General features: G+C 50.1%; 2 protein-coding genes across 6 annotated transcripts in view; one reads left to right on the top strand and one right to left on the bottom strand.

The window, feature by feature from the left end:
• Positions 1 to 8,310, bottom strand: part of Ptp36E (protein tyrosine phosphatase 36E) — a 335,086-nt gene extending 326,776 nt beyond the window's left edge. For both annotated transcript variants that reach the window (XM_070526008.1, XM_065453737.2), the window contains exon 1: positions 7,922 to 8,310. The gene's annotated coding sequence lies outside the window, so the exon portion shown is untranslated. The remainder of the gene's footprint in view (positions 1 to 7,921) is intronic.
• On the top strand, positions 267 to 24,644 carry LOC135919814 (uncharacterized). 4 transcript variants are annotated; one of them, XR_011508701.1, is made up of 4 exons: positions 267 to 611; positions 16,387 to 16,490; positions 17,146 to 18,916; positions 23,466 to 24,644. XR_011508701.1 is itself a non-coding variant. In XM_070526010.1 (4 exons), the coding sequence occupies exons 1-4, from the start codon at positions 469 to 471 to the stop codon at positions 23,907 to 23,909; spliced, it is 894 nt and encodes a 297-aa protein (XP_070382111.1). In that variant the 5' UTR covers positions 289 to 468; the 3' UTR covers positions 23,910 to 24,644. The 4 variants fall into 4 exon arrangements, 2 of the variants coding, with proteins under 2 accessions (XP_070382111.1, XP_070382110.1); XM_070526010.1 differs by lacking the exon at positions 17,146 to 18,916 and adding an exon at positions 15,918 to 16,120 and having other exon boundaries at positions 289 to 611; XM_070526009.1 differs by having other exon boundaries at positions 293 to 611; positions 17,146 to 17,780.
• The last annotated feature ends 101 nt before the right edge of the window (positions 24,645 to 24,745 follow it).

Genomic DNA, 24,745 nt, shown 5'->3' with positions numbered 1-24,745 from the left:
GGTGACTAGTTATGTGTCATCGCGTATACGCCGCTCTACATGACAAAAACTTGCCTTTAAATTTATCCGACGCTCAGCGGAACCGGACCGGTGCCACGCGCGGGTCATTAGGGAGGCGTATCTACATGGCGCAGCGATCGAGTGACGAGGAAAGCGCGAGAGAGAACCCCGGCTACATACTAGTTTCGGCATTGGCGATACAGTGCACCACTTTCTTGTTTCAGTGCTAAGCGCCTTAACGTCGACATTCATAATGACATCGGCTCCGCCGGTGTTTCTTTCTTTTTTCTTGTGTTGTACTTATTCCTTGAGAGATCTCCGCTGCCATACGTGAACTGTAATAAAAGAAAGAGGACGCCAAGTCATCGCCGCGTTCGCTCGAGGAACACGGCGCGAGATAGAAGAAGAAGAAGGTCCCGTGAGCTTCGACGCGTCTTCGCAGCCTCACGCTGTTCCCAAATCTACGCCATGGCTTCGAACGCCCGCGGTCGCAAAGGCCCCGTGAATTCCCGTACATCGACGCGGAAGAAGAGCCCAGCGGCCAAGGCGAAGCAATCGCCAGCTTCTGCTGCTGCTCCGATGGCCGAGGCAGCTCCCACCGCCGTACATGGGTAAGTTGCGCATATTGGTGTACGGCACTCCTGCTTTAACTCGTTAGCGCTAAGGGCCCCGTGTCGCAGAAAAGCCGCTGTCGGCGTCGGCGTCCGGCACCGTCATCCCCGTGAGCGAAAATTCCCGTATGCATTTCGGTATACGTATATGCCACACCTTGCTATATAACATGCGTTTCTTTCTCAGAGAGGAGAAACGCCGGCATTCCAGAAAGTAGTGTTCGATTGTCTCTAATGAGTTGCAAAAAATGGCACAAAGGGGATAATGCCAGACCAGATCAGTGCATGTAAACATTTAGAGATGGGACTCGACAATGCAGTCTCGTTAATGTTCTTTCCGCTTGTCTTGTATTGCAAAACTTCCTGCTCCAAGGGAATTGTAAGTGGTGTAGTTCCGAGGATGATTTAAGATTCGATTTCGATGTTAAAAGGATGTGTCTTCTAAACCTGACAGACGTGAAAAAAACCCATCGTTGGAAGGAGGGTAAGCACCGGGCCGCTGATACAAGCCATGGCCAAGCTGTCTGCCACGTCATTCATAAATATGCCTTTCTGACCAGGTACCCATATTAATCGTAAACTCCGCAAAGAACTTGGAGCGAGTGAGTACAAAGTTTTTAATATGTGCTACTCGCTGGGAGCAGTAAGTGAGGTGCACATCGACAAAGAATCTGTGAATATTACCGCGGTTGTCCTGGAAGATTGTAGCTTAAGTAAAGCTAGGACAGTAACTAGGCATTCCGCTAGGTATATAGGAGTGAAGTCGGGAAGCCGAATAGAAAAAGACCAATTTAATTATGATGAAAAAATTCCAACTCCAACCTTTTCCTTGCTCTGCGAAGCATCTGTTGCTATAATTGCGTTAGTGTAGAACTGATCGAAGTGATCCTGGAGTAAGCCGTTAAAAGTATGCGAGGGAAGCTGCTTTGCATTATTTGGGTATAAGTCATCATAAGTAATAACCAATTAATTTGAGATGCTGTTTACCATGATTACATCATTTATATTTACATCTAACGGATTCAATAATGATTGTGATATAACCATTTGTGGCGTGTGAAACCGAGGCCATTTGACTCGAAAATATTAGGCTCGTTGCTTGATGAAGATGGACTAGAACCTCTTAGTGGGGATTCATAGAGCCTTATGAATGTTTGAACAGTGAGCATTTGAAATCTCATTTCAAGCGAAGGTAATAGCGATTCCTTGTAGAGCACAGCGCTGGCTACAAACTTTGGTAGCCCAAGACATACGCGAAGCGCTTCCCGTTCCAGCAAAACTAGTGGACGTAGCTTCTAAGTAGGGGCGCCGGAGAATAACACACAGCCGAACTCTAGTGTAGGTCGGATATATATGCGGTAAATCATTATGAGTGTGTGTCTGCGCATGCCCCATCGATTATTGCTTATCCTTCTTAATATCCCAAATGCACGGGAAGCTTTTGAAGTTATATGTTCAATATGATGACGGCCAATTATGATTTCCGTCACAAATAATTCCAAGGCACTTGACTTTCTCTATTTGTGGGATAGCGGAATGGCGGTATGAAAGGGATATTATAACTAGGTCTTATAGCGGAAAGACAATAATGGCACTGTTATTTACATTAAGGGACAAGCGAATACTATCCAGCCGTGCTTCTAGCTCGCATAAGTATTCCTGTAAGCAGTATTATAGTGACTGAATGTCACTTACTCAAGCAAAAAACGCTATATCAGCGTAAACGTAAGTGCTTACATTCTGATGATAAGGAATGGAGCTGAGTAGGATGTTAAACAACAGCGAAAATAAAACTGCGCCTTGAGGAACGCCGCCCGTTTGTCTGAATTTTCCCGGTGAAATTCCACTTTGTGCGCAGCAAAACTCCCTGCCCTGCAAAACTGCAGTCTACGTCACGAAGTATTCAGGCTATCCAACATCCTACATCCTCTTTATTAATATAGGGCATTCCACACCATCGTATGCTTTAGAAATGTCTAGTGTAACTAGAGCTGCATACTGTTTTTGGTAGCGCACCAACTGGATTCGGCTCTCTGTTTTGCATGTCGACCAAATTATAAACGTGCTGACGTCTTCTTCTGTGAACATAGCTTATAGCATGAGGCTGTGTTATTGCACGTTGAACTCTGGTGTCAGCACAACTCACACTGCAACATTAGGTCTATTCGATTCAACCACGTTTCTCTGCACCTATGCAGCATGCGCTTCACCTAGGCCCTCGATGTACCAAGGTATACAGCGGTGCACCCTGCACCCTTGTCCTCCAAAGCATAGGGTGTAAGGTATGGCGCCGCCGACATGTAGTATACCACTGGACCTTGCAGCGTTGGTACAGCCCGGTGCCTCAGAACCGGCACCGCCTGCATATTTAGGTTTTAGTCTGTTTGGATGACAAAAAAAAATCTTTATAAAAACCATATTGACAACCTGATTTAGGAGAAACCTAGTTTGGGAAGTTCGCAACACTGTAATGCAGAAAACTGGCGTTAGCTCGTTAACGAAGACTGCGTCAGCAAAAGAAAAGCACACAATAAATTGATTTCAAGAAGCTCATTGATTTTGTGAATTTGCGCAAAGTATGATGTGATCAACATAGGTCAAGAAGGTGAACGCACAGCATCGATGCATTGCTGCCTTGATGAAGACAACTGTTCTTCTTAGAACGCTAGCTACAGGATGACGATTCTCTTGTTTTGCCTCTCTTTATCAGATCGACTTTCAATCTTGCTTGCTTGGGTAAAGCAGTAGTCAACTGCAAATCCTCCCATCGACGAAGCGGATTCCCACAGATAACCACTCCAAGCCCAAAATCTCGCATGAGCCAATGAATATTGTAGTTGCACATTTGGCGCACAAGTGTGTACTCGCTCTTTCAAACTTTGTGCTTCTGTTACACTGGCGATCATACACCAGCACACGAGTTACAGCTGCGCCACAGAAACTTATTTGCCAAGGTATCCACGTACAAGTGTGAAAGCATTTTTCTGTTTATCGAAGTGTGGCTTCAGGAGAACTGTTTCTTAACCTGTAGTATCGGCATCATCAGCATCGCAGCATAGCATAGCAGTATCATAAGTCATAAAAATTTGAGTCAGAATAAATAATCCGCAGAACTTGTCAGGCCAAATCGCCGAACTCTTGTCCAGCTAAACGTGAAAACCATGTCATAAGAGATCTAAAAATGCATAGGCATGAGAAGAAAAGCTGTTCTTTGTAGGTTGAAAACGTGATAGGAAAGCTCGGCTTTTGCATTTCAGATTGGGCAAAGGGCCCCTAAACAGGCTAAATATTATTCGGTGAACAAATGTAGCACCTATATACACAGTCGTAATAACAGGTTGCGATTATTGCTGCATGGAACCCGTAACATAAGCAACGACTCACGCTCTATTCTGGAGCAGTAACGTTTCCTTTGACAGCACAAGGCTGAGTGGGTGAGCTTTCAGGTGAGGCGAGATTCCTTTGATGCCCCCGTATTTAGTGAGCAGGACTGACTGTTTGGCTAGTTCAGGTGGCATCATAATTTGAAAATAGCACAACATTCGCAAACAGAATGAAAGAAGTATGTAGTTTTCCAAGTCAAAACCAAGGCATGATTGTGAGGCACGCCCAATTGCGACACTCCGGATTAACTTTGGCCACCTGTTTCTTTTTAATGTCCACCTAATGCACGATACACGGGCGTTAATTCTCGTGCTGTTAATTTCTCTGCAAGCATCCCTCATACCCAGTATCTTCAGCGTGTTCTTGTCCGTTGGGGTCAGCATGAGTCATTTTCTGCGCGAGAAGGTGAGCTTCGATGTGTTCTTGCACTATGTACCATGTATCTACATACATAACGACATAATATGTTATGATATACAGTACGATTATACAAAACAGAGGTGTGCTCCCTGGCACGGACTTAACTGCCATGCTATGTAAGCCAGTGACGGTGGCGCTTTTGTGCGTGCTTTTGTAGTGTGAAGCCCGAACACTGGTCATTTTACTACAATGTTCCTTTTCTTTTTCGCCAAACAGCCGTCAACATAGCTTGTTGTAGGTCGACAGATCTTGGCTAACATGACCTAGACACCGACTGCGTAGAGTTGTGTTTATCGTTACATTAAAAATGTGTAAATTAAACTGTGCACATATCTCAAGGTGTAAACATGCTATGACCCCAGGAAGACCAAGTAAGGTTATACGTTACGATAGGCAACATGATGCCTGTACAGTGTAATCTAAGTACGTACAAAGAAAACGAATGTAAGTAATTGTTGAATATAAGCTCCCGCCAGTCTGAGCATGTAATGAGTACCACATATGCTCACATAATGCTCGACTTTCTTTTCTTACGGAAAATCGATCCGGAGCGAGGGGGTGGTGTAATCGCACGGCGAAAATTTTCCGAGCAAGGGTCCTAGGTGCCAAAGACAAACGAAATAAAGTTGCTGTAAACTGCAGTTCTCCCACCAGCTACTGCAATCTCAAACAAAATGTTACCACATACCCAGCAACATTTACCTTTGTAATAAGAGCTCAGGTTCTACTCTGGCGGGACTACAAGGACCCTCCATTTGCAAATAGTATAGCTTAACCGGGAGCCAATAAACGAAGACGTTTAGCGTGTCCGGTATTCCGGCAAGCGCGGGCGGTTTGCCGGTTTAGCGGGGGCGTAAACGTGAGCGGCCAGATTGGTGGCGCCAGCTGGTGGCGCAAAGCTCAACCACACAAACACAAAGCTAATTACTATATTCTGCTTAGCTGCTGGTGTAAATTTTCGACAATGGCGTTATCGTGTTCACAATTACGCCGATGACGAAACTTTGCACCTGTAGCGAGGCAGGATACAGTGGGTTACTGCAGTTTAAGCTCCGTGTTTGTCTGGTTGACCTCTACGCTACCAGGCGGCTGCACCGCTCTGGCCGCTCACGTTTATGCCTCCGCATATCCGGCAATCCGCCCAAACCGGTCCCGTTTACCGGAATAGCGGAGAGGCTAAAAGTCTCTAATAGCATGTTTCTGGGCAGACCCATTCTAAGCGGGTTCCATCCCCCTTAGCTCCTAAGTAGGTGCTACGGGAACCATCAAGCTTTCCAGCACACCAGGCACCTCAGTGGAATCGCGTTCAGAGACACAGCTGTGCGCAGGCACACACACACAGAGGGAAAACAAAACAGACCCAACGGTTTGTTAGGTCTTCCCAACAAGACGCGCTGGATTTCAGGACGTTCGACGAACGGGCAGGAGCAGCGGAAGAGGCGGATTTCCGCTGTTTCCCACACTATTCAAAGTCAGTGTCAACACTGTAGACACTGACATCTTTTATTTAGTTATTTATTTATTTATTTGTTTGTTTGTTTGTTTGTTTGTTTACTTACTTATTTATTTACTTATTTGTTTATTTATTTATTTATTTATTTATTTATTTACAAACAGTGCCATCTTGCATCGGCATTCAGCTTGAAACCAGACATGTAGCTTCCATGTCACCCTATGGCGAAGCGAGACTAGAGGCAAACAATCCCGGGGTTGCTGTCCACTTGCTACTCAGAAACTTCACGAATTCGCAGAAACCTCGCCACTTGTAATTTAGATTTGATTAAACTGTGATCGCACGCGCCGATTGTGTGCTCAGCTGCCATACACTATCATCATCACCGGCCAAAACAAGCAGACGACAGTCGGTGCCGCAATTTTCAAGAGTGGAACGATTGACTCAGGAAAAAAAAATTATGTCTTGATGGAAAATATGTGGAGTGCAAGCGTTACGCGAGAGCGGGAATTATGCGATTAAATACGACATAAGTTTACGACGAATATCGAATATAAGGAAGGCATTTTCGTATTGGATGCGACTTCGTTGCAACCAGGTATGACTGTACAAAGATCACAATGTTTTTTTTTTCAATACAACCCAGACATAACTGCAAATCACTTCTAAATTCAACGACCACTGAAATGAGACATTCGCCATGGATCTCCATAAACGAAAGACAAATAAATACTGCTTCGCACATATTCAGCAAACAATCTTAGATGTCACATGCAAACGTGCATGCTTATTTAATAAATATATGCGATTGTGGATAGAGTCCATTTAAATTTTTACATACTAGCTAAACAATAAAATCCCCGTGAGCCAATGGGCCTCGGTGCAACATATATACCGACTCCACAGAAGCACAAGAATTACAGCGTACTAAACGCCCCATAAACTTGCGTCAGCTTTCACTTCTATGTCACATAACAGTCTAAAGTGCCACAGGAAGTCACCACAGAAATAAATTATGCAAGGCCGTGCTTTACGTGCTAAATTATGCAAAACCTTCTTAATTACAATTAACTTGCACTTTCACTTGCACTTAAAACGCTCTCTTTTTCTTTTTCCAGCGCATGCTTTCTTTGTTCGGGACGTCTTTTTTTGTCGTCGCTTAAGCAGTTCGTTTCCGACCGGCGGCGATCACTTTGGGAGATGCTATAGCGACACGCTCAGGCTGGCTCAGGTTCAGCACGACATGATAGTCATCGTGCTCTTCTTTGTTCCAAACCACGACAGTCCTTCCACGCTGCTCACAATTGTGCACCAAACTCGGGTGTACTGACAAATGACCCTCGCTTTCCCCCCACACCACTCTCCCCTAGACAGCTTCGCGCGGGAGTTCCGCAAGATCACGAACGAGCGATAGCGGGCCGCGCACGCGCAGACGGCTCGCATCGAAACACGGCGACAGGGTTGAATTGGCTGCCGCCGTGTTCACACTTCCCGATAGATGGAGCTACGGGGTCCCTCTTTCCGTGCGTCGCGCACGTGTAGCTGAAAGCGTTTCAGATGGCGTGCGGGTAAGGTACGCAGGCTTTTCACGTTTGCGTACGTGAAGCCTCTACGTACGTGTAACTAAAACTGTCTGATAACTGGCGGGCGACCGTGCCGCGCCAAGCTAAGCACGCCCCATTTGTCCCGACGAGCTACTTGGAATTCGCAGCGGAGCAAACGAGCGTCATATGATTGCACTAGGCGTCAGCAGCAGCCACGATAAGCGAAGTTCGGTAGGGCTCGCACAGAAAGCATCGCTTGAAAAAAATGTCATTATGTTTTGATAGCTCCAGAAAGACTTATTGCAGCTTACGGCCGTCAAGATGACTTGCGCTGACGTCATCTTCGCCGACATGTCGGAGGAAAGCGCGTACAGCCGCAAGGGTGGACCCCGACGCAGTCCTATATCGCAACCTGATAAGAGCCGGTCCAGGACGCGTGTATAACCGGCTGCAAACACTGATGCTGTGTTTCCGACAGCGCATGCATAAAGGAATATCACATAGCTTACCAGGCGCGTTGCTTCCAGGCGGAAAGTCACGCTGCCCTTCCAGACGGGTCCATGGAAAGATACCAACGCCGTGACCGCTCAGCAGAAGACTGTCCACGCGGGCTATAACAACAGCTTACGAACTACCGAGTGCATTAAAAGCCAGCCTAACTCTCAACATAAGGTTTGATACGGTTCGTGAGACATAGACGTCGCACCATGAACTGCGTCGGGAACGGCACTGCTTAGGTTACTTTTCCAACACTGCGTCGTCGTTGCCACACCGGTATCGACTGGAAAGCGTGGCCGCTCGAAAAAGCACAATGCGAGCCTACGCAATGAAACCATCGAGAAAAAAATTTTGCGGACCTCGTGAACAGCGTCACAACCAGACGGCTGTGTGCGGTCTCTGTTCAGCGCACTGGCGGACCGCAAACCCACGTTTGACGCGTTCGTTTCGCGCTAGCGGGAGCCTAGGTAACGGCTTTTCGTTCGCTGGTCATCGATAGTTGATAACAGAAGACGATGCTGAGTAACACGAATAGCCGAGCGAGAAACCTTATCAGGTGAACGCTGTATGCCTCACGGAGCGCGTGTCGTTCTTGGCTCGCCACGACAACAGACAGTTTTAGTTGGACGTCTGCAAGACGTCTGCAACAGTTCTCCGTACGCAGGAAACCCGCGGAGGGGACAGCGCGCATGCGCAGTATATATACGGAGGAGTGCGCACGGTCTCTCGCGTGGGCCTGCAGCTTTTCTAAAGCTGCGTAGCGTTCGCTGCGGGCTCTGCGAGCGACGTTCTCGCGTGTTCTCGCGCGTCCACGAGAGCGCATTCTTTTATAAGGCGAATACGGCTCTTGCGAAGATGTGACTCCGGCTTGCGGTTTGACTTCGTGGCGGGTGATATTGGCTACACAGTTTCAGAAGATGGCGCTGATTAGCGCACTACCGGCTCCTGCACGTACAAGTCAGCAATTCCCTTCTCAACCTTTGCGTTCCGCCAACTATAGCCTTTTCTTGCGCGCGTGCTTCGCTAAGTACACACGACCTTGCGCGCTGCGTAGTACATGGGTGGTTGCGCACACGCCACTAAAACTGCCTTATGTCTGACAGAGGTCTACCAGCGATGTTTCTGACAGGCGGCCACCCCTCGTAACCAGAAATGGATGCGCCGGACGCTGCCAGCAAACCACAGTGCCGGGTCACAAGCGTCCGGCTGTTGTAACGACGCGTTTCATTTTCAATTATTTCCTTTTAATTCGCGGTGCCCATTGCTCGATTCCGGCGGTAACGGCGACGTGGCTTTGCCTGAGGCAATGACGACGGACGCCAAATAGACAAGTTATATAGATGCTACACAATACGGTCATTGATGAAACGTCATCGGCATGCACTTCTGTAAATTTGCTCATGCGGGTCGTGCGAGCGTTGACAAGCGCGCTAATTCATCGCTTTCGTTTTTTCTAATAAGGCCAATTTGTTAGTCCAGCATCCTCCTCGTCCAATTCGTGCTTCTTTGTCGACGTTTCTCCTCGGCTGGCAGCTCTCGTAGCACCATGAACCAACTAAGCCATCTAAATGTAACGCTCTGTCATTGCCACGAGACGCGGACTGCAGACATCAGCACTTTATCGTGAATCGACTATGTTTATAATAATTAGAGACATTAGAACTGCACCCGGCCTGCGCATAAATCCACAGTCCAATGGAATTTCGCGCGGAATTCCCACCACAAATTTTACCCACCGGTGTAGCTCAGCGGCTATACGGTGTTATCAGATATTATTTCCCAAAGTGTGGGACAAAATACATAGGCGTTCCAGTTACGTTAGCGCTTTGATGCATAAAAACGCGTTTTCTTAAAAAATGGGACACCAGTGAATTTTCACGGCGAGTTTGATGGCGCATATCTCCAAACTGGTATCATTCTGGAAATTAGTTTCCAGCAGATACGCCTTGCAAACTAACCGGCTACAATTCGTAAATTGCAATACGAACTGCAAAGTAATTAAGAAACTGATTAGTTTTATCTTGTCGGATGTGTGTTTCGATTTCTCGTACACGTACCACCCGCCTCTCTGAATAGTCCACCTCAAGGACTAGAATTACGTCACCTGCGACAGTCGATTTTTGAACATTCCGCAGGGCTTACGAGTGATCACGCCGTATATTAGGACAAGAAAGGATTGTCTAAACAAACATATGCGTGTTCTATCCTGAGTGAGAAGCACCAGAAAAATTTAATCTATTTTTCATCGAAGAGCCGCACATACGCACTGGCACATAGCCATTGACCCAAATGGACATCAAAGAGGTTCATCGAATGTGTCGCCCATACCTGTTCTCGCACACCCATTGAAGCATGTTGGGGGGAAAGAGGTTCGTTCAGGATGATTTGTGGTGTTTTATGGCGCAAGGACCGTGTCTGGCCAAAGAGCACGTCATGACAAATAGTAATGTTATGGATGAATTCGGTGAATGACGTGGACAATGAATTCCTTGTGGCAGATGGGGCATGGCTGTAAAGGGGCCTAAAACATGTCGCTGTAGATGGCGTGAAATATATGGGTACTAAAATAACGACACTGATCAGTTAGGGACGTGGGCTACGGCAATCGGGTTTCGTTAAAAACGCGATACAACAAAACATGACAGTGACACCTGAGCTTCGAGAGAGCCCTTGAATACATGGGCTGGTAATCGCGTGCTAATATTTACCTGGCCAAATTATTTTGAGGGTGTCCCTTTCAGCTAAGAACTCTATTTTCAGATTAAAAAGCGGTTCATTGCTAAGAAAAAGTGCCGGGCGGAGAGGTATACTTACGCGATATGCAGAAGGTAAATAAGCACATGAGGGCCAAACCCTCATGTGCTCGGGTACTCGGTGTCGCAACACACCAAACACCTGATTCCGCAGACGCCCCCTGCAACGGAAAGAACTCCATTGAAGAGCAATACATATGTACCAACGCACACACGGTAACACACGTTGACATCAGACGGGCTAACTGATGAGCGGCGCATACTGGGTGTCACGTGAACATGACACAAGTCGGCGTCAAAGCGTTTTGCCGAACAACGGCACATACCCAGCCCCGCTTGGAGAGTTACCCATGTCGAGGTGAAAGAGGTTCGTTGTAGTGCGGCACGTACGTGCACATTGCCACGCATTCAGTGACCCAAGGTGGTCCGCTGGTTAGTCTCAAACCCTCTTCCCTTAACACAGCCCTTCGCCGTATACCATCTGCTAGCCGCCTAGTTAGCTCATATGGTAGAACGGCTGCCCCGGAAAGGCGGCGGTCGCGGGTTCGGGTCCCGGACCAGGACGAATTTTTCTTCAACTGTGAGGCTTTTCTTTCGAGGAACCCGCATGGGTTTCCTTTGTAGAAATTGCTACGAACGGGTGGATGTCTGATTTTCTCTTTATTAATTACTTCTCTCCCCCTTGCGGGTTTCCGCAGAACTACTACCTCAGCAAATAAGTGTGTTTAAAGTTTTTAGTACGTGCAAGGAAAGGACTGAGGTTTTAACGCTGTGACATCTTCTAGTTATGAAGTCAGCGGCAGACGTGCGTTAGGCGATCATCAGCGGATAGTCGGCTAGATGAGTGAACAATGAAGTGTGGCAACTTCATGTAATCGAAATGCCGCCTAGTACATAGAATAGGTGCATAGTCAAAAAGTTCAGGGTGGACGAGGACGAGAATTTCGGATCGTAGCGATGACAAATGAAACTTTACAATTACAGTTCGTCTAGAAAGCACACGATACTACGGTAAGGTTAAACCTTACCGTCCCGACGTGGGAGCCGCCTGCGTAAACTTAAGGCTTGATCTTCACGACCTGAATGAAGTTAATCATACCAAACCATACAGCTACATGTACATTGCCATTGTTAGTGCAAGTAATGTGTGGATCCTCAGAGAACCCATCTTAAAATTGATGTATTCGCTAATTAAAGATAAATACATAGTGCAAGGTAGATGGCCAACGTGCCCAGTTTAACATTACTGGCAGAGAATCACCTAGGAGAAGCGGACAATGAAGAGGGGACAGGTCGAGGAAGTGTTCTGCCCGCCTTTGCCGGATTTTCCGCGCAGTTTCTTTTCTCTGTCTCCTTTTAACGTTTTTTTTTTTCGTGACGAACGCTATGTACCTGTACCCAACTCGCATATTTCCAACGTGCCGGGAGCTTTGTGTCGCAGCACACGTGAGCATATGACAGCACAACATGGAAAATCGTAGCTCGCACGCTTCCTGAACTGTCCGACAACATTTTCGCTATTTCGCTACGCCAACATCGGTCAGTGGGTATGTACCGCTCTTCACTGAGCCTCACTGACGCTGACTTGGAGCACTAAGTATGTCCGCCTCGGCCTGTACTGCATGGTCTTCAGTGACTCTATTATTGCGCATTCAGATATTACAGTTGAGCTAGTCGATGCTTGTTTCAGTCATCGGTCCTAATTAACTAGCGCAAGAAAGGCTTCGCACAATTGTCTTCCGCTGTCTTTCTTGCTCTAGCTAATGCTGGTCTCAAGTCTGCTTAATGCGATCGGCAACCTTAGGGTACTTCACGCACTGTCAGGCGGCTGACTGTCTATCTATAGATCAGTCTGTGTTTCTAACCGTTCTCCTGCCAAGTTGGGTCACTGGAAGGGTGTAATCCAGGATAGAATGGCTAGCGCATCGGGCTGTTGTGCTTAGGGCACAGGCTTCAATACTAACCGTCAGACCCACTTGTGTTATGAGGCACTGGGCATGTGCTGCTCTTTAGTAAACTTCTGTGATGCCAATTTGGATAAATGTACATGCGTCAAAACACATGCGCCACTCTTCAATTTAAAAAAAAATCCTTTCAATTTCTGCAGCTTTCGGTGGATTCGAACCTGCGCCATGCGCAGACTTCGTGGTGGCGGCGTTAGATGGCGTTGCGTGTGTATGGAAGCGCGAGGGACCCGGCCACATTACAAATTTCGGCGTTGGCATGCAGTGTCGTTACATTGATTCAGTGCAAATGTTAAATACGTCGACCTTCATCATGAGGTGAACTCCGCCGGTGTTTTCCTTTTTTTCTGTTGTACTCACTCCTTGACATATATACGTTACCCTGCCCGAACGGTTATAAAGAAAGAGGACGCAAACTCATCGCCACGTTCGCTCGCCGATAACGGCACGAGACAGAAGAAGAACGTCCCGTCCGCTCCTTCGCGTGTCCTCAGCCTTACTGCAAATCATATTGACCGCAAAAAAGACGGGGACATAGGAAGAAAACACATAAACAGCACAGGCGGTAAGTGTGTGCCGCCTGTGCTGTTTATGTGTTTTCTTCCTATGTCCCCGTCTTTTTTGCGGTCAATATGATTTGCAGTAAATACCAACTAGGCCAAACTGAAGTTCTTCCTCAGCCTTACGTTGTTCCCGAACACCGCCATGGCTTCGAACGCGCCCGAAAGGAAAGCCCCTGTGACTACGCGCCCGTCGACGCGTAAGAAAAACCCAGCGGCCGACGCGAAGCGAGCCCCGGTTCCAGCTACAGCTGCAGCTCCGATTACCGAGGCAGCTACCACCGCCGTACTTGGGTAAGCTGGGCAAATGGGTACACTACGGTGCTATTTTTTTTTTTCTGCAAGGTGTGAAAGTCGTAGAAAAATGGACGTGCTAACCAGGATTCCCATGACGTCTGAACAATTGCATCGGCGGCTAGGTTTCCCCATGGTATAACCCTAGCGCGAAACTCTGCGACCAATGGGCAGTTTCACTGCAGTGGCGTAATTCATATTGAAGAGCTACGCAAAATATGAAAAAGCACGAGCAGGCAGTGCTACCTTAGCTCTATGTCTTGTTACTCTGTAGTACAAGATGAGTCCAGATTTGGCCAACGTGTCATCCCATATGTATAAGCACTTTGCAACGGACAGAGGGCGCTACCATCGACGCTTTCATTTATGCCCCAAGCTTCGCCGCCACAAAGCCGCGAAGGATGCCAATGTAAACAAGATAACAACAACCCACGCTCTCGCTAAAGAATACCGACCATAGCCATATGGCTAAATTGAGAGATGTTCACGGTTTCGATCTTGACAGTACGAAATTTTACCCTCATGCGAAGCATGCGCATTTCGACATTTCTAGGTCTCTGACCATCTTGCCTCACGATGGGCGATCGGTGCTGTCAGAGGGGAATTCGAATCGCAATTTCGCTTGCACACCTCGTCTGTTCTGGTGCATGGTGTCAAAAGTGGAAATCTTAGCACAATGTTGCTTATAGCTCAACAGCTCTGGAATCAAACACAGCGCCACGCCACACACACTAGAATACTTTAGCATAGCGTCGGCGCTCTACCCTTACGGATACCATATACAGTTAGAAGCAACTACTGGAGGAAACTATAAGGATGCGATCGTTCATACACCATGGGAACGATGGTTAATATATGGATTAGTCTTCGTGCTTGTTGCTTCAGATATCCTTGTGGGTTCGTTTCTTGCGCTTTATCTTTCATCGGCGTACATTGCGAATCAATCTACACTTTCTTTTTAAGTACATAAATCAATAAGACTTTGCGAACAGGCATAATCGCTGCTAATTGCAGTGGTTCCGCTTGTCAATGCGTCCGCGTGGCGTAGTGGATTCAATATCCGGCTTCCGTGCTGTGCTACAGGTCCTGTGTTCAAATATTTTATTGAAAATGATGAGTTTGCAAAGTCACTAAGCCAGGTTTGAGTACGGGCTAGTTGGTATTCCATGGTATAAATCGTCACTTACAGCGCATACATACACGGAGGACAAAAAAGGACGACGTAGACAAGCGCTGTCTACGTCGTCCTTTTTTGTCCTCCGTCTATGTATGCGCTGTAAGTGACGATTTATTTCACTAAGCCGTTTGTTTAGAGCAAGGACGTCGAAATGTATGTAAATCCATGTACTAATCATCATTCCCAAGCTGGATGAACCACCCTGCTTGCAGGTCCGTAGACACTAGCGCCACAGTTCCCTCGTACGAAACTGATAGCACCTACCACGAAATGCGTATGCTGTAGGAGTTCAGGACGGACTTTGGGATGAAAAAAACTTGGGAGGGTTTATTTTACGTTATTTACAGTGAGACGTCAATGAACAGTCTTAGAGTCATTATGCGCCGGCAGCAACTCGGACGCTGCGGCCCGTCGCAAGAAGTTCGAGAGAGGTGAATCAGGGAATGCTCTAGGAATCTCTGGAATGCTCTGGCATCCTCTTACGCTGCTCCCGGTCTGCGTCTTTTAAACCCTTCGAGGTCTCGGCCTAAAACGACGTTCAGCCAATGGGCGAGCCCGCTCAGATCATCGGACGCCATTTTCGGCCAATGGTAGACGCCCGTGCGATGGTGTCATACCCGGCGAAGAGAATCGCCGCTTGGTCCCCCTGCGGTCTTGCCTTGCTGACTTACAACTCGCCGTCACAATAGCCAGGTGGGGCCTACGGCTGACCAAGGCGGGCAGGGTGCCTTACTTTCACGGTGCCTTACTTCTCCCTGCGGTCTTGCCTCGCTGGCTTGCAACGCGTCGGCACAATGGGCGTATGGGGGCTACGCTGCCAGGCCTTCCCGGTACATCACAGCCGTCTTGCTTCGGGACCCACTTTCCTTGAAACAGTGCCGGGCTATCCCCTCGTTTTCTGGAAGAGTCAAGCATTGAATACCTCCCCCGGCGGCACACGAAGTGGGGGCTGCCAACTTGTTTGCACGTGCGCTCCTATGGAATGTGCTTTCCGTGTTTCTGCGCTCTTTACTTAACAGTGGTGCGATTCGATGTGGTCTCCAGACCTCGAAGTAGGCGCAGGAAACAGCCCCATATCTAACAATGCATAGTAAACTCCTACGGAAGCTCAATAGCAGGCATACGCGGTAGCAGGAACGGCAATGGTGCATGGAACGGTGACGATATTCTAAAATACGCATGGCCTCCGATGTGGACGCCGCGGGATCTCAGCGGATACAAAATCACTCACACTGTTGTTCTTTGTCACTCTTTCTAAGGTCTTCTGTCAGCGACGCGGCGACAGCGTCCCGATGTACCCCAAGCCCCGCGCCAGAGCCCAACGCCGATACCCTCTTACAAATGGCGTCGAGTATGGCCACGACCCCTGTGACGTGCGTGACGCAAGTGGTCGGTTCACCCGTGTCACCTGCAGCCGATGAAGGGCGGCCCGCTCCCTCCTACGGAAAGTCAACCGCAAGCCGTTAAGTGTCGTTTCTTTCTATACGCATAAGGCGTTCGTTTCCTTAGGGAAACAAAGGTGCGCCGACAAACAAACACACACACACACACACACACACACACACACACACACACACACACACACACACACACACACCTATATATACTCAATCTCAATAAACCGGCGAGTGTCTTTGACGTTTCTGTTCAAAAAGCTAAGTTATGATGTCTGTCGCTGCAATCGTAACCAAAGCTTCCCTGAATTTCGCTGCTTATTCGCATAAACAGGAAACTCCTTGGCGAAGTCCCGCAGCACCGGAAGCACCAGCGCCACGACGCCGAAACAGCGAGCCGAGGAGGAGGCAGACACGTTCAAGAAGCTCAACGAATTCGTGAGGAAAAAAACATTTTCTCAAAAGTTCGCGCGTACTATAAACTTTTATAAATTCATCAACCGATAGTATTCTCTCCACGTGAAAATATGCCACAATTTAAACACTTCGAAGTTAAAGTACAAAATGCGGTGTGGCCAGACGAAGTCCGTCTGACAAGCGGATGCAGAGATCTCGGGCTAAAATGCCCGAGACCAGATTTCACTTCCATTGAAGATATAACCCCCGAACTACGGTTGTTCAGCCCGATACACGCTGCTCTCCGTACAAGTTTGCCCATGGGGCAGGCGCCCATCGTCGTATCTGATCCCTTTCCCAGCACTCCACTCCGTTACGGCCGGAGAGCTACCCCGTATAAAATGTTTCATTCATTCAAGTGGCACTAATCGTCAAAGCGACTCCCATTAAAATCCTCGTATTCTCTAAAACTAAAGCTGCAAATTTCAGGCAAAAAGTCTATATACAGCCGAATTCCTCCGACGGCGCAGTCTTCAGCGTGATCCTCGAATGCCGACCCCGTGGTTTGCTTCATCAAACCTTTTATGCGAAGCATATTACTAAAGCTCAACCCAGCTCCTCAGGCGCGGCGGTGTCGCCTTCAATACCACGTGACACCGTGACGTCACGACAGAGGAGAAACGGGGCTCTTTTCCAGGCCCACGCCGCACGTCCGCCCATTGCACTCTCGCCGTCGCCGAACGACGAAAGACGCCGGTGGCGCGGCAGGTGTGCGGGAGTCGCCGTCGTGCTGCTGGGCGTCGCCGTCCTCGCCGTCGCCTTGGCGCTGCTCCTGCCGTCGCGCGCGGCGACCCGCGGCGCCGATGCCGGCGTGTGCATCACGAAAGGGTGCGTGGACCACACGGAGAACCTGGGCCTGCACCGCAGAGGGAGCGCCGTCGGACCCTGCGAGGACTTTGGCAGGTTCGTCTGTTCCCACTGGATCGAAAACGAGATCAAGGTGGTGCCGTCGGTGACCGTACATCGCATGGGCAAGTGGCTGTACAATCTGGCGCGCTCCTGATGGTACGAAGACAGCGGCAACGGTGTCGCGGCGAGGGTGACGCGTCTCGTAGACGCCTGCATGCGTCGGGAATCCCAGACCGGCAACCACCACGACGACGGCGTCCAGCAGCTCTTCGACTTCATGACCGAAAAACTCTTCCCGTGGATGCTGCACGACACCAACAGCAGCGGCGACGGCGATCGGATACGAAACGACGGCCACCGGATACGAGACGACGGCGACTACGCCTTCGCGCTTGCGACCATCGTCAATATGTCCGTGGTCTGGTACGTGCCGCTCTGGTTTACCGTCGACCTTGTGACATCCTCGCCGGGACATGGCGCCTCGCCGGCGCACCGGTCCGTGAGCCTCAGCTCGTCAAACATGGCGTACATGGGACAGCTACTGCACCAGGAAATCGAAACGTACAAGCTCTACGATGCGTACGTGTCGCTCCTGCTGGACGTCGTCTTCCGCGTAGGGGAGTTCGCGCCGGACTTCCGTTCCTTCCTGCGCGACAGAAGCGCCGAAGTCCAGCGCCACGTCATGGGAAACCTGTCCTCGCCCTTCGTCGCCAGCCGCGTCGAGCCTCGTTTCCTCCAAATGCGCCACCTGCCGGCGCTGGTGCCGAAGCTCGACGCCCGCGACTGGGTCGGCGCGATGCAGTCCGCGTTTGGGGCGAACCCGCCGCTCACCGAGGAGGACACGCTGTTCGTCACCGACTCCGGGCTCCTGCACGCCGTGAACGTCCTCTTCGCTTCGTACACGGCCCGGGAATTGACGTTTCACACGGCGTGGTGGTTCGCCCAGATTATGTCCGCCGTGTCGAGCGAGTCGCTGCACGCGTTCGTCATGGGAAGCAAGCTGGGCAGCGAAGTCTTCCCTTTAGTCTGCAGAGCCCACACCGCCATGGCGTACAACGTGCTGCTCGCCGGCGTCGACCACGGCACCGGCACAGCCTCCGCGAACACGAGGTCGCCGGTGACGCGACTCTTGAGCAACGTCCACCAGACGGCGGTCGGGAAGGTTCGGACTTGGACGAGCGCGTTGGATTCCCAGGCGATCGGCGCTGTCAGCTCGCGCCTAGGCAGCACCACCACCGTGGTGTGGCCCGAAGGGAAGCAGAACGAGCGACGGCGCCTGGTGGGGGGAGGCACTGTACGGTCCCGACTACGACAACGCGACGCGCGGCTTCCTCGGGCACTGGATCGAGATTCGACAGCGATTGCGGGCGTCCTTGAACACTGATGCCTACCAATCCAGCCTCCGCGTGTTCCGATTGCAGTCGTCCAACGTGGCCAGGTACGACGCCATCTCGAACGCGATTTCCGTCGGCGTCCAAGCAATCACTGGGCCCTTCTATGTGGCTGACGGAACGAGTGCCATCAACTACGGTGGCCTGGGCTTTCTGTACGCCTTGCAGGTAAGGCGATGACGGAACTGCCTTAAGAAATCTATTTAAAGGAAGCTGCATTCGTAATTATCCGTAAATGAGTACACGTCACGTACACTCGTGCTAAATAGTATGTTTATCACAAACATGTTTGTATACACGGTGAAAACAGGCTCCTGAAGCGGCCTAAGTGTCGCGTTTGCACACGATACACGTTGCATGTTGCGATACACGTTCCTTACAAGAGCAGAATCAGCTTGTAGACAGGGCGATGTATTTTGCCCATTTCTTTTGTTAATTTACGGAGCTGCATTTAAATAACATACGAGTAGCCATGGGAATTCATTTTTTATTTCTGTTTCCGTGCATATGTTACATTTAACATCCTCGTGGCGCTGTATGTAATTTCTTGCTCTTTCTAGAAATTACTCGCTGTTTACCATTGGCTAGCAATCTGCTGATAATGCATGATGACGATGGTAATTTATCGGCATCCTCTGTGAAACGGTGCGGTAACAAATGTTCTCCTATGGCCTACTTGAGTGGGACACTAGAGTGCATCGATGTCAGCACAGCCTCCTGCCGTTGCGGAGAAGCGTGACATCAAGGCACTTTATGGGGCACCAACTGTTAGCTCCATCTGTGGATAACATTTGCGGGCCATTCGGGTCGCTCAACGGAACGCCTTAAAAGATTCCTACGGCGCAACAATGCGGATAAAACAATCAATGTCTGATAGCAGATTCGGAGTAATGAAACAGATTGAAATAGTTTTACGTTATACCGGCCCTGTACGACATTCCCTCACGAAGCGCGAACTTTACAGCAGATGATGATGATGAAGCAACATTTACTGGGCCCGAAGTAAATCGGCGGTGCACGCAGGCACCAGACCGGGTGGTTCCGTAGTTACGGGACCCATATGTTCCCAGCAGCTCTTGGCCCCTGTCTGTCAGTGCGAGCTGAATCGGTAGGGCGGGGCTGGATAACAAGGTCTCCCATCGCTCAGGGGGATGGGGATCGGGGGTGTTGGTGGGAAGGGGAGGAGGGGTGGTCTTGAGTTCTATGCACTCTGCCAAGACGTGCGGCAGGGTGCCCTTTGCTCTTTTGCAAAAAGGACGGAGCATATCGTGTTCCGCAGGGTACGTGCGGTTCATCAGTACGGGATGCGCAAGCGATGCCGCCTGCGCTCGACGCAGGATCGTCTGTTGTTGCCTGGTGAGTTTCGGGTGCGGTTCTGGAAGTCTGCCCCTTTCCTCTCGGTACATCCGGGTAATGTCCCGAAAGCTGGTAACCGGGTGCGGTAGCTCTTCCGGCTCGTGCTCGGTCCGGATCGACATTTCTCGGGCATGGTAGTCGGCGATGGTGTTGCCTGCTACCTGCGAGTGAGCCGGGACCCACACGAGCTTTATGGCTCTTCCAGGATGCGTGTGCTTGGATAGAATGGCTCGGGCCACGGAGGAGATTACCTCCCTACGGAAGCTTCGGTAGGCTGTCTTTGAGTCGGTGACACGCTCGGCTGTGCGAGTGCGAGGGCCACGGCCGCTTCTTCGGCAACTGCGGGGTCTGTTGTCTTCAGGGACGCGCTGACGATCACCCTGTCTTTTGACGTAACCACCACCGCTGCACGCTCACTGCGTTTTCGGAGCAAGGCGTCCGCGTAGAGGACCCTGGAGTTCTCTTCCAGCTTCCGGGCTATGGCTTTGGCCCGCGCGGTGCTCCTCTCGTCCTCCTTGGCCAGCGTCATGTTCCGGCGAAGGGGTTTGGTCTAAATGGTCGTCTTCCAGTCTTCTGTAAGGGCTGCCTTGACGGGTACTGGTTCGATCTGCCATCCAGTCTTGCGTAGGACGGCTCGTCCGTGTTCCGTGTGACTGAGCCGGATTCTCTGATTAGAGAGGTGGGCTTCGATGAGCTCCTCCACCGTGTTGTGGGAGCTAATGTCTAGCATTCTTTGCGTGGACGAGTATACGGGCATGCCCAGTGCTTGCTTCGTTGCCTTACGAAGCATCGTGTTTGGGTGTCTCTATTCGCCTTCGTCAGCTGGAGATACAGGGCAGAGTAGGTGACCCGCGATCTTGTGATGGCAGCCTGTGCCTTCCCGTCGCTCTGAAGTAGTAGGCCGAGAATCCTAATCTGCTGTGTTGGCTTGATGGTCGTTCCGTCGATGGTGATGATCACGTTCGGCGGCAGCTCCTTCTTGAATTTTCCCGGTTGGATCATGAGCAGCTCTGATTTCTGGGGACCGCAGCTCAGTCCGCACGACTTTGCGTACTCGTGCACGGTGGTTGCCGCCCGCTGCAAGACTTCCTCCGTCCAGGCATCGGACCCGGCTCTGGCCGTCCACACCGTAATATCGTCGGCGTAGAACGCATGGTCCATGCGTTCGATTTGCTTTAGATCGGACAGGGGCAGGAGGGCCAGATTGAAGAGCAGGGGCGACAAGACCGATCCCTGAGGGGTGCCCCTATCGCCGAGCTCGACAAGGTCCGACTTCTTCTCCCCTATCGTGATGGTCGCCGTTCCGTTTGACAGGAAATCTTTTATGTAGCCGAATGTCTTTCGGCCACACCTGGTCTTCTTCAGATTCTGTAACACGCTCGCGTGGGACACATTGTCAAACACTTCCTTCAGGTCGAGGGCGAGTATCCCGCGTGGCGCGTGCCTCGTTGCCGGCTTGACGACCTGTTCGTGGAGTTGGATCATCACGTCTTGGGTGATGAAACGTTGCCTGAAGCCGTACGTCGTCTCCGGCATCTGATGCGTTTCTTCGAGGTGCTTCTGCAGCCGGCGAATGACCATGCGCTCCACCACCTTCCCCACGCAGGACGTGAGGGAGATGGGCCGCATGTTGTCTATCGTGAGGGCCTTGCCGGGCTTTGGAATGAAGCGGACCTCGGCGTCCTTCCATTCCTTCGGCAACTGCGAGCTCTCCCAGGCTTCGTTGATGTGCTCTGGGAAGCCGCGGGCCGCTGTACCGCTCATGTTACCGAGTAATTTGTAAGTTATGGCGTCCCTGCCGGATGTACTTCTCTTGTTAATGTCATCTATAGCTGTCCACAGTTTCGTCATGGTAAACGGCCGGTCCAGTTCTTCATTGTCGGGTCCTTCGTACCTCTCGGGCACCAGGTACTGGCCCTTCTCTGCCTTTAGGTACTTCGCCTTCAGGTCTTCCAGGAGTCTGCGGCAATCTCCATTGTACGTGTTCAATACTTTGGTGAGGTTGCGATTGGTCGCAGTTTTGCTACTCAGCGGGTCGGTCAGATGCCTCAAGAGAAACCACGTCTTCCACGTCGAGGCTGAAATTGGCTGAAGACCTGCAGGCCATCGCAGGTCTTCAGCCAATTTTCCTTACATAGTTTGACCGCGTGCTCGGCGATCTGTTTGTTCAAGACTGCTATGCGCTTGACCAGGATTCTGTTCTGTCTCTGACGTTTCTACCGCCGCGTTAACAAGTGTCGGGCCGCCCACGTGTGGCTCAGTCTGGCGTCCACGTACGGTGTCTGCGACGTCGTTGCGATTTCTTGGGTAAATTTATCGAGAGCCTTCTTCTGGTCCCTCGCCCATTCGCTGTGGGTCCTTTGTGTTTCAGCTTGTCCCGATTCTTCCTCGGACGCCTCTTCTTGTTCTTGGGTAAACTTTCTCATGTCCCAATCCGTGATCCGCGCCGTCCCCAGCACAGCCCGATATCGGGAGCGTCGGATCGTGATGCCGATCACGCTGTGGTCAGAGCCCAGGTCCTTCGCTTCTTCGCTTTTCCAGGAGACTCTAGCGTGCCCGATAACAACGACAGGTCTGACGTGGCGTCCCTCGCGGCACTGTTGCCTCTTCTGGTGGTTACGTCCGGCCCGTTCAGGAAGGCCATCTCGTGATCCTCCATTGCTTTGGCCAATGCCTTTGCTCTTGGACTGGAGCTTATAGCCCCACGTTGTGTGAGGGGCGTTAAAGTCGCCGAGGATACAGCAGGGAGCTTGGGTGCTATCGTCACTTCTGTGTAACCACGGAAACTAATATACCCGGCGTATCAGCGTACACTTTCAATATTTTTTTTAAGGTCGCCTGTGGAAGATAGCACAATTTTAGTTCTTGAACTGGTCTACTCGAAGAGACGGACACTACTCGAACAAAAATAATGAAATGCTTAACATACAATTTTTTAAAAATTCACTAATTAACTTTCTAACTCATTATATTATGGCCCATATTACTATTTACAAGTTCTAGTCATGGAGTTCATCAGGCGGATCCACTTGGAACGAATTGCCAGAGTGACACCAGTTTCGAGATATTACCCGAACTTTGCGCAGAAATGCATTGGCGTTCCAGTTACTTTCTTAAGAAAACGTCGTTTCATGCATCAATCACATAACTGTGACCCCAACGGTAGCTGTAGGAGTTGTGCATAGAATAGCGCAGCGCCTGTGACGCCACGCGAGCACTCTCGCGTGGCCATCCCAGTGTCTGACTCGTCTGACGTCGAGCTCGGCCATCCCGGTGTCATGACTCGACCCACTCGCATCGACTTCGTGTTAACGGAGCCATAATTTATATCATTCTGCTGGGCCACTTCCCGTGCCTGCAGGTGGCGCGAACCATCAATACGCTCACGCTCCTGCTCGACGGCGAGCGTACACCGTCGGCTTGGGTTCCTCCAACCAACGCGACCGACGCCAGCGGGACTCCAGGGCAGCATATGTGGAAGCTGGGCCGGTGCCCTTCCTCTGACGCGCCCGCCCACGTGACGTCGCTGTACCCCGTACTTCCGGCGCTGGAGATCGCGCACGACGCCTACCGGCGGTTCCGCAACGTCGCGGAGGACGTGCCCCTCAGGGGGCTGGAGGCCTACAGCGCCGAGCAGGTCTTCTTCCTGACGGCCTGTCACGTGACCTGCTGGACGAACAGCGCGGGGCACCGCATGTCGCCGGAGTGCACCGACGCCATGAGCAACTTCGCGCCGTTCGCCGATGCCTTCGATTGTCCGGCCGGTTCGCCCATGAACCCGCACGACAGGTGCAGGTTTTTTTGAAGTGCCCACCCGATCTCTGAAACGATCGATGAACGCTGGAAGAAAAAGAAAAGTACTTTTCTCGCTTCGCTTTTTTCTTTCCTTCTTGCATTTTTCCAACGCCGTGCTCTGTAGTTCTCGCTTATCGTTTTCCTTCATCAAAAGTCCGCGAAACTGCTGGCCACGTCGTGTTACAGACTATCCGCACGTTGAAGCTTTGAAGATACTATGTTAACAAGCGGTACAGTGACAAGTATGAGGCGTTGCTCTAGTTACTTCACGACATAAGGCGGCTACATAAGGCGATAGAGCCAGCCACGCTAGCCTCCTTGGAAGTTTATGCCCAAGCATCGGTACAATATATTGGAAGCAAGATTATACAAGATGCAACGCCATAAATTACCAGTACATTTAAGAAACACTGATCCTTGGTATGTACCGCGTTTTCGCACTGAATACAAATTACAATCGATCAAAAACAATTTACAAAAATTCCTTAATTACGCCAACACTAATTTTTCTCGCAGGGAATTGAAGATGTTCAAATGTAAACATATATGTTTCATGTATAACGATTCTAATTGTGTCGTGCCCTTTGATTTCTTATCAGAGATGTTTGAATGTTATCTGTCTCTGCATCGCAAGACAATTATCCTGTCAATAGGCTTATATTTGAAATGTTACAATTGTTTCTGTGTGGGTTGAACTTCTTTTGAACTATGTGATGTTACAAAGTACTCTCTGTTATCGTCCTGCCATGCACAACGTCTATTGGGCCCAGTCAAGCTGCTTATGGCAGCTTTTAGCGCAGGAAGACGTTTCTAGTGTATATTGGCAAAATACTTCACATGTGCGTG

Source organism: Dermacentor albipictus, chromosome 9, assembly GCF_038994185.2.
Source record: "Dermacentor albipictus isolate Rhodes 1998 colony chromosome 9, USDA_Dalb.pri_finalv2, whole genome shotgun sequence".
In the NCBI taxonomy this organism is placed as follows: Eukaryota; Metazoa; Arthropoda; class Arachnida; order Ixodida; family Ixodidae; genus Dermacentor; species Dermacentor albipictus.
The sequence above is the reverse complement of the archived record's forward strand: the minus strand, read 5'-3'. Positions and strand labels throughout refer to the sequence as shown.

What these genes read in the sequence shown, in the direction of transcription:
- LOC135919814 (XM_070526009.1), top strand. Translation starts at nt 469, where the DNA reads ATGGCTTCGAACGCCCGCGGTCGCAAAGGCCCCGTGAATTCCCGTACA. An exon ending in GCTCCCACCGCCGTACATGG is followed by an intron (nt 612 to 16,386) that starts GTAAGTTGCGCA and finishes TCGCATAAACAG; the next exon opens with GAAACTCCTTGGCGAAGTCC. An exon ending in GTCAATATGTCCGTGGTCTG is followed by an intron (nt 17,781 to 23,465) that starts GTACGTGCCGCT and finishes CCGTGCCTGCAG; the next exon opens with GTGGCGCGAACCATCAATAC.